Genomic DNA, 16,508 nt, shown 5'->3' with positions numbered 1-16,508 from the left:
CGCACCTATTGGTCAGAGGTTCAAGATATCATTCTGGAGATCACAGGAATCTCGCTGGGAGATGATCCGGCATGGATTTTGCTGCACCACCACGATATACCTGTGGGGCGCTACAGGAAGATGTTAGTGAGACATTTGTTGAACCAGCTAAGGCTTGTATTCTGGGCGGTTGGAGATCCTCTGAGCCTCCTGTGACTAGACAATGGCTGGAGCGCATTCACGAAATTCGGAGAATGGAGGAGTTGCTCCATTCCGCACCCGAACGAGCAACGCAGTTTCAGAAAACCTGGTTCTATTGGTTTGACTTCTGCAAGTCGGACAGATACAAGAGGGCCATGGGTGAACTGATTAGTGGAGAACCAGGGAGCTCTTGAGTTCCCTGTGGTCTGTGATGTGCTGTGGGGGGGGGGAGAGTGAGGGGAGAACATCTCCCCTTCTCCCTCTTAAGATTTTCCCTATACCCCCCCCCTTCCTTTTGTCCTTCTACCCTGTCTACCCTTCGTTTACTTCCCTATTTGAATCAATCGTTACTAAGAATTGACTGAGATGTGGGTGATGGAGGGGCGGATGAGGGTGTAATGCTGGTATTCCTGTCTTGCTATACTAATGCTTGTAGTGTATTGATGGTACTATGTTGGGAGGACTTTGATTGCATATTTACTTATTGTTGTTGAAATATAGGTTGAAATGATCGGCCCTCATGGGCTTTTTCTGTACCCATGTCACCCCCTTTTTTTTTCTGTATCCCCATTTCTTTTCTTGAAAATAAAAAATTTGAAATATAAAAAACAAAAAAAACAAAGGAGGAAACCCAGCGTCTGGTGATGTCCATGGGTTCCAGACTTCAGGCCATCATTGCCTGCAAAGGATTCTCTACAAAGTATTAAAAAAAACATTTATGGTAATGTTAATTTGTCCAATCACTTTTGATCACCTGAAATGAGGAGGTTATGTAGAAAAATGGTGGCAATTCCAAAACTTTTCACAGGAGATTTTTGTTTAACCCCTTGAAATAAACCTGAAAGCTTCAACTTCAATTGCATCTCAGTTGTTTCATTTCAAATCCAATGTGGTGGCAGCAAAACCCAAATCATGAAGATTGTGTCACTGCCCAAATAATTCTGGACCCAACCCACACACCCACCCACACAGCAAACACTCTGAACAAGCATAGCTGCAGTGTAAAGAATGGGGGTGGGACAGAGCAAGAGTATTGAACTACAGCGAAGCTGGAGTCATTGATCATATCCAAGCCCTTATGAAGATTAGTCTAAAATGATGAAGATCAAAGTTATAATATACATTTTTTTTTATTTGAAAAAATTAACAAATCTTCACAGAATAAAAACAGGAAGCGGATCATAAACTCAGAAGAACAATTAGAAGGTCGGCCAGATCAGGTTTCATTAGCGATTGTGTCCAGCGTCTTTGTTAGCGGTTTTGTCCAGCAGTGCCGCCTTGTGGTCATTTTCTGTGCTACATCCTGGACCCCTACAACCCATTACATAGCTGGACAGAAAAACGACTGCACTACCACCCTGCAAACTGCAGTGGCAGCCATATTGGTTGTAACAACTTTCCCATGAACAGATAAAACAAAGAAAAAACCTCCACTGTAACCAGTGTCAGGAGGGGGCGCTAAAGCCGGTTTACTCTTCCAAACTGGATCTTTTATGCAATGGTAAAACTTGTATTTCCCAATAGATTTTCTCCATTAATATAACACTATTTACACGTGATCATTCTTCATCAAATCTTGAGAGATAAAACGGCAGCGTTATCACAGTTCATACGGGATGCCTCGGATTCTCCGTGCGAGCTGCATGTCCTTCACAAAGAGAGTGCCCCTATTGGCCTGGTGACTGAAGAGGTAAGAATCTTCAAAGAGACTCACGAGGAAGTCCTCAGCTGACTGTGGATACAGAAGAGCATTAGTCCCTCTTAAAGTGACAGCACTCCCGGTATAATTTACTACACAGCTCGAAGGACTGATCAGATTTCACTTTTATGAGCTGTTAGCTAGAGTGATGGTGGGGGGGGGGGGAGGGTCTGGCCTCTGGAACTCCCACAATGCATCACAACCCCTATGCAAATGTCCCGCTAGGGCATATGGATGTGTTAGAGGGGGCGGGGGCTGAGTAGTGAACAACTGCAAAGAGCAGCTCCCTCTCTGGTTGACCCATGCGTTACATGGACAGTGCATTGTATGAGATACTGACCTCTTGTAGCGCCATAAGTGCGGTGCTTTGCCAGTAGTAAAACACGCCGCGGGAATACTTCAGGCAGATCTCTCTCACCTGCAAGAATAAAAGGGGAATATCACTGACAATAAAGAGGAGCAGCCGCAGAGGACACATCCACTCACCAGGTGGAAAAACGGGGTTTTCTGAATGAGCAGATTGGTTGATTTTTGGTACTTTCTTATTTCCATCAGTGCACGGGCTCCTGGGCGGTAGCGTCTTCTTCGTTGTGTGCTCGGTCTGTGACTTGTTTCCCCACTACCTGTAAGAAAGAAATCCATAATCATAGCTGAAAATGAATCTCCCGCTACATGGAAATTCACTGTCTGGCCGGGTTCACACGTAGGGTAAACACGGCGGATTTTCTGCAACCGATTTCATTGCGGAAACTCCACAGCGTAATACAGAAGCAGAAGAGTGGAGGAGATTCAAACAAATCTCATCCAGACGCAGCGGAAAAAAACCCGCCAAACTTACCCAGATCTCTCTGCTCCTGGGTTCAACCCGGCCTCCAGGGATGATGTCTCATCCCATATGACTGCTGCAGAACATCAGAGGGACACGTCACCATGGCTACGGGTAAGTATGGGTTTTTTTCTACCTTCTATGGACATTCCAGCCGAAAAACTGCAGTTTTTCAGCCAGAATTACCTCCGGTGCCCAGGGCCAATACGCTGTGTACTTTTACGCCGCGTATCTGCCCTGTGTGAACATGGCCTATTACCTTAATGTCCCCCAAGGAACATCAGGTAAACAGATTTAAAACATAACATGCTACCTGCAGCCACCACTAGAGGGAGCTCATTGTATATGGTTGTACATTGAACTTGGTAACAAAACAGTATGCAGTGAGCTCCCTCTAGTGGTGGCTGCAGGGAGACAAAATTATACCATGTAACTCTCTACGCAGGAGATTTAGAGCTCCGTTTCAGAAAACTGTGCTCACACTGCTGTAAAACGACATTAAGAAATTAATCAGCACAGAATGTTGGACCTAAAAAGGATATAAATGTGGACGTTCAAATTTTAGATACTTTTCTATGACTGATAATTTGGGGTCCATCAAGTCCCATTGATACCTGATTAAAGGGGTTGTACCACGAAAATAATTTTTCACCTATCCACAAGATAGGTGATAAATGCCGGATCGCTGCGGGTTGTTAACAAGAGTGCGGGTCCCAGAGTGGTGGTCACTCAAGTCATTCTCTATGGCAGTGGTCCCCAACCTATTTTGCACCGAGGACCGGTTTGATGCAAGAACATCTTTGCGGGGACTGGTGGGGGGGGGGGGTGGAGGGGTTAGAGTCAGTTCACACATTGCGTAAATACGGCGTATACCTGTATTATAATGCGGAAGAATCGGCAGCATAATACAGTAGCAGCAAAGTGGATGAGATAAAACACGTCTCATCCACACGCTGCATAAACGGAGTAGAAAAAAGGCTCAGAAATTGACGTCACAACATCGCGCCTGCCTGCGCGGAGCCGCTCACGGCAGAGTGCATAATTGGGCAAGGAGCAGTCAAACTTGACTATTTCCGTCGATCCCATAGGGAATGAATAGAGCGGTCGGACTGCAGGTTGGAAATTCTTAGATCCCTCATTTCATAATATATCTTCATGGGTGTGAGCTGTGTTCTCAGATTCCCTTCCCAGAGCCATATAGTAACGTGCTTCCTGCAACCACCACTAGGGGGAGACGATTGTGCACATGCATACAGCTCCTGTTGTGCCTATATAAATCAGTCCTCAGTTTGCTCCCCCTAGTGGCGGCCTTGTGCTACAGAAATTTCGGTAAGTAACAGATTTTTACCTGCATAGAAACGAACCCTCTAAGATATAAAGCTGAGAAACGGATTACAATCTAGTATTACACGACCCGAGGTTATCTGGAATTCATTTTTAAAATAAAATATATAATGAGAGTGATAAGATGATCAAGGTGCAACTTTCTCTTACTTGGCGGAGATTGAGGAGGAGCTGCAGGTTTCTTCTGTGGCTGCGCCGACTTCCTGCGGGACGAGCTTTTCTGGGGTGGTTTCATGATGATGTAAAACGCTGCTGAGAGTCATACAATCAGTTAAGCGGATAAGAGACGGTGACAATTCAGCAGAATGACAGGTGACGTAGGATAAACGGAGCGGTTTTATACTGACTGATGCCACCAATGCAAGTGACAAGAAAGTGATGACATTGACGGTGAAGATATGAGATTGCCGGATGTCAGTAATTAACGCACGCTGCATCAATGAATACAATAGATCCTCGTGGCATCAATTACCAGAACAGCGACATCAATGATCTATTTAATAATGCGGCAACAGAAGAGCTACCCGCAGCAGATCCCACAAGCAATGGGCAGATGTTTGCAGACGTAATGGAGCCGTCTTTTCAGGCGTGATTCGAGGCGTAAAACGCCTGAAAATAGGTCGTGTGCACAGAACCTTACAGAGAATCCGTAATCCAGACAAAGGTGGGAAATTTAAAACTGGAGCAAAGGAAAAGTGGAGCAGTCGTCATGGAAATGAAAGGCCGCAGCTGGAGGACGATGAGCTGCAACAACGCAGTACAAATATACAGAAATAAAACATCTAATAATCCATATGATCTCTAGACACGCAGCAGCGAAAATGTATAAAATCAACACACACGATAGACGAGGAGAAGAAACATTCAGTCGAGTGCGCAACTTTTCTTAGGACTCTCTGCTTTGTGCCGTTTCTCTGTTATTCCTCCTGGAAATGTAAGAATTGACAGCTGTGTGTTACCAGTTGGGGGTGTGTCCCTACACAAACTGACAACGTCCAATCAGTGCTGACAGAGAGACTGTAGGGACACGACCTTTGATGAGGAGAATGGCAACACCAAGTTATCTATTAATACATACATTTCTAGGAGGAACCACAGAGGAATGGCACAAGCCAGAGATCTGAGAAAATACGCTCCAGAATAGTTATTTCATGGGGAATACAGGTATTTACTATAAGGGTATGTTCACATGCAGTGGTTTCAGACCTAATTCTGGCATTTTACGCCACGAATTACGGCTGAAAAAACGCCCCTAATACGCCTACAAACATCTGGCCATTGCTTTCAATGGGAATTACGATGTTCTGTTCGCACGAGCCTTAAATTTACGTGTCGCTGTCAAAATACGGCGCGCAAAATGACGGCTCGTCAAAAGAAGTGCAGGACACTTTTTGGGACGTTTTTGGAGCCGTTTTCTCATGGACTCGTGAAAACAGCTCCAAAAACGGCTGTAAAAAACGCAGCGAAAAACGCGAGTCGTTAAAAAAACATCTGAAAATCAGGAGCTGTTTTCGCCTGAAAACAGCTCCGTATTTTCAGACGTTTTTGCTCACTGCGTGTGAACAGAGCCTTACAGACACGTCAGGAGAAGTGACGGCTCCTCTTTAATAATATTGTCTGTATCCTGTATAATTCATGAGGACGCACGTGCTGCCCGGCGTGATGTCAGCGTCACCGTATCTATCAATGATTATACACTGAACTCTAGAAAACTGCCAGATACACCAGGACGACTGTATACATCAGAGTTTCCCAACCTTTTCAGGCTCGAGGCACCCCAGGGAAAAAAAATAATTCTCAGGGCACCCCTACCAAAAATTGTTTACAAAACGACAAAAAATGGCGAAAAACAAGCAGTACACTCTTAGGTTATGTTCACACAACGTTTTTTTGTAAGGCAGAAACTAAAAGTCTGCCTCGAAATTCATTTACGAATTTTGAGGCAGATTTTGAATTGACAGCGCTGTTTGACTTTTTTTTATTTATTTTTTTCCCACATTTTTTTTAAGCCGTTGAAGCGAATGCAAAAACCGCAGACAAAAAAGCACCAAACGAGCGCCGCAGGTTTTTTCTGCCTCCTATTAATTTCAATGGGAGGTGAGAGGCGGAAACCACTTGAAGACCGTCAGCCCCCCACTCACAGTAATGACCGTCAGCCCCCCACTCCCAGTAATGACCGTCAGCCCCCCACTCCCAGTAATGACCGTCAGCCCCCCACTCACAGTAATGACCGTCAGCCCCCCACTCCCAGTAATGACCGTCAGCCCCCCACTCACAGTAATGACCGTCAGCCCCCCACTCACAGTAATGACCGTCAGCCCCCCACTCCCAGTAATGACCGTCAGCCCCCCACTCCCAGTAATGACCGTCAGCCCCCCACTCACAGTAATGACCGTCAGCCCCCCACACACAGTACTGACCGTCAGCCCCCCACTCACAGTAATGACCGTCAGCCCCCCACTCACAGTACTGACCGTCAGCCCCCGCACACACAGTAATGACCGTCAGCCCCCCCACTCACAGTAATGACCGTCAGCCCCCGCACACACAGTAATGACCGTCAGCCCCCCACTCACAGTAATGACCGTCAGCCCCCCACTCACAGTAATGACCGTCAGCCCCCCACTCCCAGTAATGACCGTCCAGCCCCCCACTCCCAGTAATGACCGTCAGCCCCCCACACACAGTAATGACCGTCAGCCCCCCACTCCCAGTAATGACCGTCAGCCCCCCACTCACAGTAATGACCGTCAGCCCCCCACTCACAGTAATGACCGTCAGCCCCCCACTCAAAGTAATTACCGTCAGCCACCCACTCACAGTAATGACCGTCAGCCCCCCCTCACAGTAATGACCGTCAGCCCCCCCACTCACAGTAATGACCGTCAGCCCCCCCACTCACAGTAATGACCGTCAGCCCCCCCACTCACAGTAATGACCGTCAGCCCCCCCACTCACAGTAATGACCGTCAGCCCCCCACTCACAGTAATGACCGTCAGCCCCCGCACACACAGTAATGACCGTCAGCCCCCCCACTCACAGTACTGACCGTCAGCCCCCGCACACACAGTAATGACCGTCAGCCCCCCACTCCCTGTAATGACCGTCAGCCCCCACTCACAGTAATGACCGTCAGCCCCCGCACACACAGTAATGACCGTCAGCCCCCCACTCACAGTAATGACCGTCAGCCCCCCACTCACAGTAATGACCGTCAGCCCCCCACTCCCAGTAATGACCGTCAGCCCCCCACTCCCAGTAATGACCGTCAGCCCCCCACACACAGTAATGACAGTCCAGCCCCCCCACTCACAGTAATGACCGTCAGCCCCCCACTCCCAGTAATGACCGTCAGCCCCCCACTCACAGTAATGACCGTCAGTCCCCGCACACACAGTAATGACCGTCAGCCCCCCCACTCACAGTAATGACCGTCAGCCCCCCACTCACAGTAATGACCGTCAGCCCCCCATTCCCAGTAATGACCGTCAGCCCCCCACTCCCAGTAATGACCGTCAGCCCCCCACTCCCAGTAATGACCGTCAGCCCCCCACACACAGTAATGACCGTCCAGCCCCCCCACTCACAGTAATGACCGTCAGCCCCCCACTCACAGTAATGACAGTCAGCCCCCCCACTCACAGTAACGACCGTCAGCCCCCCCACTCACAGTAACGACCGTCAGCCCCCCACTCCCAGTAACGACCGTCAGCCCCCCACACACAGTAACGACCGTCAGCCCCCCACACACAGTAACGACCGTCAGCCCCCCACACACAGTAATGACCGTCAGCCCCCCACTCACAGTAATGACCGTCAGCCCCCCACTCACAGTAATGACCGTCAGCCCCCCACTCACAGTAATGACCGTCAGCCCCCCACTCACAGTAATGACCGTCAGCCCCCCACTCACAGTAATGACCGTCAGCCCCCCCCACTCACAGTAATGACCGTCAGCCCCCCCACTCACAGTAATGACCGTCAGCCCCCCCACTCACAGTAATGACCGTCAGCCCCCCCACTCACAGTAATAACCGTCAGCCCCCCCACTCACAGTAATGACCGTCAGCCCCCCCACTCACAGTAATGACCGTCAGCCCCCCACTCACAGTAATGACCGTCAGCCCCCCCACTCACAGTAATGACCGTCAGCCACCCACTCCCAGTAATGACCGTCAGCCCCCCACTCACAGTAATGACCGTCAGCCCCCCACTCCCAGTAATGACCGTCAGCCCCCCACTCCCAGTAATGACCGTCAGCCCCCCACTCACAGTAATGACCGTCAGCCCCCCACTCCCAGTAATGACCGTCAGCCCCCCACTCACAGTAATGACCGTCAGCCCCCCACTCACAGTAATGACCGTCAGCCCCCCACTCCCAGTAATGACCGTCAGCCCCCCACTCCCAGTAATGACCGTCAGCCCCCCACTCACAGTAATGACCGTCAGCCCCCCACACACAGTACTGACCGTCAGCCCCCCACTCACAGTAATGACCGTCAGCCCCCCACTCACAGTACTGACCGTCAGCCCCCGCACACACAGTAATGACCGTCAGCCCCCCCACTCACAGTAATGACCGTCAGCCCCCGCACACACAGTAATGACCGTCAGCCCCCCACTCACAGTAATGACCGTCAGCCCCCCACTCACAGTAATGACCGTCAGCCCCCCACTCCCAGTAATGACCGTCAGCCCCCCACTCCCAGTAATGACCGTCAGCCCCCCACACACAGTAATGACCGTCAGCCCCCCACTCCCAGTAATGACCGTCAGCCCCCCACTCACAGTAATGACCGTCAGCCCCCCACTCACAGTAATGACCGTCAGCCCCCCACTCAAAGTAATTACCGTCAGCCACCCACTCACAGTAATGACCGTCAGCCCCCCCTCACAGTAATGACCGTCAGCCCCCCCACTCACAGTAATGACCGTCAGCCCCCCCACTCACAGTAATGACCGTCAGCCCCCCCACTCACAGTAATGACCGTCAGCCCCCCCACTCACAGTAATGACCGTCAGCCCCCCACTCACAGTAATGACCGTCAGCCCCCGCACACACAGTAATGACCGTCAGCCCCCCCACTCACAGTACTGACCGTCAGCCCCCGCACACACAGTAATGACCGTCAGCCCCCCACTCCCTGTAATGACCGTCAGCCCCCACTCACAGTAATGACCGTCAGCCCCCGCACACACAGTAATGACCGTCAGCCCCCCACTCACAGTAATGACCGTCAGCCCCCCACTCACAGTAATGACCGTCAGCCCCCCACTCCCAGTAATGACCGTCAGCCCCCCACTCCCAGTAATGACCGTCAGCCCCCCACACACAGTAATGACAGTCCAGCCCCCCCACTCACAGTAATGACCGTCAGCCCCCCACTCCCAGTAATGACCGTCAGCCCCCCACTCACAGTAATGACCGTCAGTCCCCGCACACACAGTAATGACCGTCAGCCCCCCCACTCACAGTAATGACCGTCAGCCCCCCACTCACAGTAATGACCGTCAGCCCCCCATTCCCAGTAATGACCGTCAGCCCCCCACTCCCAGTAATGACCGTCAGCCCCCCACTCCCAGTAATGACCGTCAGCCCCCCACACACAGTAATGACCGTCCAGCCCCCCCACTCACAGTAATGACCGTCAGCCCCCCACTCACAGTAATGACAGTCAGCCCCCCCACTCACAGTAACGACCGTCAGCCCCCCCACTCACAGTAACGACCGTCAGCCCCCCACTCCCAGTAACGACCGTCAGCCCCCCACACACAGTAACGACCGTCAGCCCCCCACACACAGTAATGACCGTCAGCCCCCCACACACAGTAATGACCGTCAGCCCCCCACTCACAGTAATGACCGTCAGCCCCCCACTCACAGTAATGACCGTCAGCCCCCCACTCACAGTAATGACCGTCAGCCCCCCACTCACAGTAATGACCGTCAGCCCCCCACTCACAGTAATGACCGTCAGCCCCCCCACTCACAGTAATGACCGTCAGCCCCCCCACTCACAGTAATGACCGTCAGCCCCCCCACTCACAGTAATGACCGTCAGCCCCCCCACTCACAGTAATAACCGTCAGCCCCCCCACTCACAGTAATGACCGTCAGCCCCCCCACTCACAGTAATGACCGTCAGCCCCCCACTCACAGTAATGACCGTCAGCCCCCCCACTCACAGTAATGACCGTCAGCCACCCACTCCCAGTAATGACCGTCAGCCCCCCACTCACAGTAATGACCGTCAGCCCCCCACTCACAGTAATGACCGTCAGCCCCCCCACTCACAGTAATGACCATCAGCCCCCCCACTCACAGTAATGACCGTCAGTCCCCCCACTCCCAGTAATGACGTCAGCCCCCCCACTCCCAGTAATGACGTCAGACCCCCACTCCCAGTAATGACCGTCAGCCCCCCACTCCCAGTAATGACCGTCAGCCCCCCACTCCCAGTAATGACCGTCAGCCCCCCACTCACATTATAATGACCCCTCAGTAAAGCCACCATCAGCCTCCGTCCCCCCAGTAAAATGACCATCAGCCCCCTCCAGTAAAGCCACCATCAGCCTCAGTCCCCCCGCCCCCCGATAAAATAACCATCTGCCCCTCTAGTAAAGGGACCATCACAGACAGAAAGTGTGATTACCCCTGGGGAAGGAATAAATAAGGAGCTATAAGAACAACAACTCCCAGCATGTCCAGGATGTTATGTGATATCAGAGAAAGTTTACAGGAGGAGGTATAAGAGGAGAGGACTACAACTCCCAGCATGTCCAGACTTAGTATGGGATATCAGAGGACATTATAGGGAGGAGGTATAAGAGAAGAGGACTACAACTCCCAGCATGTCCAGACTGTTATTATGGGATATCATAGGACATTACAGGGAGGAGGTATAAGAGGAGAGGACTACAACTCCTAGCATGTCCAGGACGTTATTATGGGATATCAGAGGACATTACAGGGAGGAGGTATAAGAGAGGACTACAACTCCCAGCATGTCCAGAACGTTATTATGGGATATCAGAGGACATTACAGGGAGGAGGTATAAGAGGAGAGGACTACAACTCCTAGCATGTCCAGGACGTTATTATGGGATATCAGAGGACATTACAGGGAGGAGGTAGAAGAGGAGAGGACTACAACTCCCAGCATGTCCAGGCTGTTATTATGGGATATCAGAGGACATTACAGGGAGGAGGTATAAGAGGAGAGGACTACAACTCCCAGCATGTCCAGGACGTTATTATGGGATATCAGAGGACATTACAGGGAGGAGGTAGAAGAGGAGAGAACTACAACTCCCAGCATGTCCAGGACGTTATTATGGGATATCAGAGGACATTACAGGGAGGAGGTATAAGAGGAGAGGACTACAACTCCCAGCATGTCCAGGCTGTTATTATGGGATATCAGAGGACATTACAGGGAGGAGGTATAAGAGGAGAGAACTACAACTACCCACATTCCCCTGGCTCCATTTCTCACACAACTGCTAAGAAAGTAAAGAAAACCGCACCTACCCTGCCCAGTGTTAATGGCTCCTCTCCCTCCGTCAGGCTTCTAGTGGGAAGCGGTGGGCGGTGCTTGTAACAGACGTCCGCGCGTCACGCCTGCTACAACGTCGGGGGCGGAGCTTGTAGCAAAAAATAAATAAAAAAAATGTAAAAAAAATGTTTTTTTTTGCCGTGGATGAGCCGCGGCACCCCTGAACAGCTCTCGGCACCCCGGTTGGGAACCACTGGTATAGATTATATAATAGCCCCACAATATAAAAGCCAAGAAAAACCAAAAGGCTCCCGCACTGCGTTCTTCCAGGTTATGTATCGCCCCCTTGTGGCTAATAGAAGAAGTACACCAAATGTTCAAACCATCGCTAAAGCCAACAAAACTATATCCTGATGTTTGATCTCCCACAATCTATAATAATAATATAACCGCGCGGTCTCAATGACGTCATTAAGACCTCGGGCTGTAAAGAAAAGCCTGTTTATACCCCTGGGTTCCAGGATGGGTCTATTTTAGGCTCGATGGGTTTCTATCAAGTTCTATAGAAAATGCTTAGAAACGTTGTGATATAAAAAAAAACACCTTTTACATTAAGACCCCTTTACCAATGCCGATAATCATACGAGCGCTTGTTTTCGATCACGGGCAGCGACGATCAGACGATAAATAGCACTGATTGGTCAGCTGATCACATTTTTTATGCGTCCCAAAAAATCCTCGTTGTCCACAGCGTACAAACAGGGGATGTGCTGCCGACAATACGTAAAATGTACGAGCACGGACCATCGTATTAACCATCGCTCATCCCCGTACAGCGTGCGTCGGCTCGTGTAAATGAGCGCCGACTCACTGGATACATCGTTGATCGTGCAAGTTCCATCTAGTGAAAAACTGTAAACAGGGAGGAGGGGGATGCAGCTGCAGTTTCTTATGCCCCACGCACGCGACCATATTTTTCATCAGTAATTACAGCAGGGACTCTCCCATAGAAGTCTATGGGCGCTTCCGTAAATACGGGCGGCTATGGATACGCATCCGTACTCTGACCGTATTTATGGAAGCGTTGCTATGCAACATGCTGATGACATCATTTGCATCCTCCCTCTTTTTTTTTACGGATCCTTATATACCGATGCAATATGGACAGTTTTTTGGGATAGATGAAAATACGGTCGTCTGCATGGGGCCTTACTTGGTGTTGCAATGAGGGGGGAGGGGTAGCGGCTGGTACTTGCTAGTTATACTATTACTGATATACTCATTAAAGGGGTCTTCCCATCAGACACATTTATGACGTATCCATAGGATGTCAGATAGATGAGGGTCCCACCTCCGGCTTTGTCTGATCTGTTTCCGTAACTCCCATAGTAGTGAATGCGGGTCCCAGAGGTGGAACCCCAATCTACCTGACATTTAGGACATATCTGCTCGTTTGCTCCGGTCACACGGAGCTATGGATAACACGGAGCTATGGATGACACGGAGCTATGGCTAACACGGAGCTATGGATGACACGGAGCTATGGATGACACGGAGCTATGGATGACACGGAGCTATGGATGACACGGAGCTATAGATAACACGGAGCTATGGATGACACGGAGCTATAGATAACACGGAGCTATGGATAACACGGAGCTATGGATAACACGGAGCTATGGATAACACGGAGCTATGGATGACACGGAGCTATGAATAACACGGAGCTATAGATAACACGGAGCTATGGATAACACGGAGCTATGGATAACACGGAGCTATGGATGACACGGAGCTATGGATAACACGGAGCTATGGATAACACGGAGCTATGGATAACACAGAGCTATGGATGACACGGAGCTATGGATGACACGGAGCTATGGATGACAAGGAGCTATGGATGACACGGAGCTATGGATAACACGGAGCTATGGATAACACGGAGCTATGGATAACACGGAGCTATGGATAACACGGAGCTATGGATAACACGGAGCTATGGATGACACGGAGCTATGGATAACACGGAGCTATGGATGACACGGAGCTATGGATAACACGGAGCTATGGATAACACGGAGCTATGGATGACACGGAGCTATGGATGACACGGAGCTATGGATAACACGGAGCTATGGATGACACGGAGCTATGGATAACACGGAGCTATGGATAACACGGAGCTATGGATAACACGGAGCTATGGATGACACGGGGCTATGGATGACACGGAGCTATGGATAACACGGAGCTATGGATAACACGGAGCTATGGATAACACGGAGCTATGGATGACACGGAGCTATGGATAACACGGAGCTATGGATAACACGGAGCTATGGATAACACGGAGCTATGGATGACACGGAGCTATGGATGACACGGAGCTATGGATGACACGGAGCTATGGATGACACGGAGCTATGGATGACACGGAGCTATGGATAACACGGAGCTATGGATAACACGGAGCTATGGATAACACGGAGCTATGGATAACACGGAGCTATGGATGACACGGAGCTATGGATGACACGGAGCTATGGATGACACGGAGCTATGGATAACACGGAGCTATGGATAACACGGAGCTATGGATGACACGGAGCTATGGATGACACGGAGCTATGGATAACACGGAGCTATGGATTACACGGAGCTATGGATAACACGGAGCTATGGATAACACGGAGCTATGGATGAGGGCGAGCGGTCGTTATTCCGATCGCTCGTCCCCAAACATTATTATCATGTCGGCAGCGCGTTTTTCTGTTTACACAGGGAGATGCGCTGCCGACAACAATAATATTTCACTTTTTTAAAACGATACGACCAGCAGATGATTGGGTGTTTGCTCGTTCATCTGCGGATCGCTGCCCTTTTTACAAAGCGCAATTATCAGCAACGAGCGTTATATGAACACTTGTCTGCCCGATAATCGTCCTGTGTAAAGAACATTTTAGGCTAAGTTCACACTGAGTTTTTTGACGAGTTTTTTTTTTGCGGAAACCGCGCCGCAAAACTCGTCAAAAACTGCCCTATAATGCCTCCCATTGATTTCAATGGGAGGCGTCGGCGTCTTTTTCCCGCGAGCAGTAAAACTGCCTCGCGAGAAAAAGCGACATGCCCTATCTTTGGGCGTTTACGCCTCTGACCTCCCATTGACTTCAATGGGAGGCAGAGAAAGCGTATTTCACGGTGTATTATGCCTGCGGCGCTCAATGGCCGCGGGCGAAAAACGCCGCGAAAATCGGCGTGCAGGGAGAGGAAAATGTGCCTCAAACTTCCAAACGGAATTTTGAGGCAGATATTCCTAATGCAAAAAACTCTGTGTGAACATAGCCTTAGGCCTCATTTACACGAGCGTGTGCGTTTTGTGCAGGCAAAAAAACGCAGCGTTTTGCGTGCCAAAAGGCACTTGACAGCTCCGTGTGTCATCAGTGTATGATGCGCGGCTGCGTGATTTTCACGCAGCCGCCATCATAGAGATGAGGCTAGTCGACGTCAGTCACTGTCCAAGGTGCTGAAAGAGCTAACTGATCGGCAGTAACTCTTTCAGCACCCTCGACAGTGAATTCCGATCACAATATACAGCAAACTGTGAATAAAAAAAAGACGTTCATACTTACCAAGAACTTCCTACTTCCTCCAGTCCGGTCTCCCGGCCGTTGCCTTTGTGACGCGTCCCTCTCTTGTCATCCGGCCCCACCTCCCTGGATGACGCGGCAGTCCATGTGACCGCTGCAGCCTGTGATTGGCTGCAGCCTGTGCTTGGCCTGTGATTGGCTGCAGCTGTCACTTGGACTGAATTGTCATCCCGGGAGGTCAGACTGGAGGAAGAAGACGGGAGTTATCGGTAAGTCAGAACTTCTTTTTTTTTTTTACGCGTTCATGTATATTGTGATCGGAAGTCACTGTCCAGGGTGCTGAACCAGTTTAACTCTTTCAGCACCGTGGACAGTGACTGTCTCCTGACGTCGCGTACCGGAAATTTTTTTGCCGGGTTCGGTCAAAACGAGTTCGGCCGAACCCGGTGAAGTTCGGTGCGCTCATCTCTAATTTGACACTCCGTTTGGATGTTTGTAAACAGAAAAGCACGTGGTGCTTTTCTGTTTACATTCATCCTTTTGACAGCTCTTGCGCGAATCACGCAGTTCGCACGGAAGTGCTTCCGTGCGGCATGCGTGGTTTTCACGCACCCATTGACTTCAATGGGTGCGTGATGCGCGAAAAACGCACGATTATAGAACATGTCGTGAGTTTTACGCAACGCACTCGCGCTGCGCAAAATTCACGCATTGTCTGCACTGCCCCATAGAGTAATATAGGTGCGTACGACACGCATGAAAAGCATGCGTGTCGCACGCGCATATATTACGCTCGTGTAAATGAGGCCTTAGACTCATGTCCTGGTTACTACACTTCAGTGGAAAGCTACCAGCAGTCGCCACTAGGGGGAGCTACTGTAAATGTATTTATATTGTGCTAACTGACGTTAACCCCTTAGTGACCATCCCATTTTAGGCCCTAATGACCAAGCTATTTTATTCGTTTTTCTATAGTCGCATTCAAAGAGCTCTAACTTTTTTATTTTTTCAGCACCCCACAGGTGTCTCATATATTTTATTAGAAATGGGCAGTGAAAATGAAAAATGACATTATTTTCCAATAAGACGCAGCATTAATTAAAAAAATTTCATTTTCTCAACAAATAAAGGAGAAAAAGCACCGTAACATTTGTAAAGCAACTTCTTCAGAGTAGGGAAATACCCCACACGTGGTCATAAACTGCTATTTGGACACACAGCAAGGCTCTAAAGGGAAGGAGCGCCATTTAGTATTTGGAGTGGAGATTTTATAAGATTCGTTTTTTGACACCATGTTGCATTGAGCTATAGTACCAGTACAGTGGTACCCCCCGAAAAATTACCCCATTTTGGAAACTAGATCCCTCAAAGA

The 16,508-nt window shown here is 49.8% G+C and overlaps 2 protein-coding genes across 2 annotated transcripts in view; one reads left to right on the top strand and one right to left on the bottom strand.

Moving 5' to 3' along the window:
• The window catches only part of LOC142759926 (histone H3-like centromeric protein A), a 240,708-nt gene that overhangs the window by 148,788 nt on the left and 75,412 nt on the right, over window positions 1–16,508 (top strand). The gene's annotated exons all lie outside the window — the stretch shown is intronic.
• Window positions 2,187–11,864, bottom strand: LOC142758989 (histone H3-like centromeric protein A). The gene is made up of 4 exons (XM_075860762.1): window positions 11,582–11,864; window positions 4,200–4,301; window positions 2,366–2,502; window positions 2,187–2,297 (listed from the first exon to the last, which is right to left on the bottom strand). Exons 2-4 carry the CDS (start codon window positions 4,282–4,284, stop codon window positions 2,187–2,189), a joined length of 333 nt encoding a protein of 110 aa, XP_075716877.1. The 5' UTR covers window positions 4,285–4,301; window positions 11,582–11,864.

The sequence above is a fragment of the Rhinoderma darwinii genome, chromosome 4, assembly GCF_050947455.1.
Source record: "Rhinoderma darwinii isolate aRhiDar2 chromosome 4, aRhiDar2.hap1, whole genome shotgun sequence".
NCBI classification, from domain to species: Eukaryota; Metazoa; Chordata; class Amphibia; order Anura; family Rhinodermatidae; genus Rhinoderma; species Rhinoderma darwinii.
The sequence above is the reverse complement of the archived record's forward strand: the minus strand, read 5'-3'. Positions and strand labels throughout refer to the sequence as shown.

Bases quoted from the DNA above. Each gene is read 5' to 3' on its own strand.
- LOC142758989 (XM_075860762.1), bottom strand. From the start codon at position 4,284: ATGAAACCACCCCAGAAAAGCTCGTCCCGCAGGAAGTCGGCGCAGCCA. The intron at 2,503-4,199 runs GTAAGAGAAAGT...TCTTTCTTACAG, and splicing joins TCCTCCTCAATCTCCGCCAA to GTAGTGGGGAAACAAGTCAC. The intron at 2,298-2,365 runs GTGAGTGGATGT...TTATTCTTGCAG, and splicing joins AAACCCCGTTTTTCCACCTG to GTGAGAGAGATCTGCCTGAA.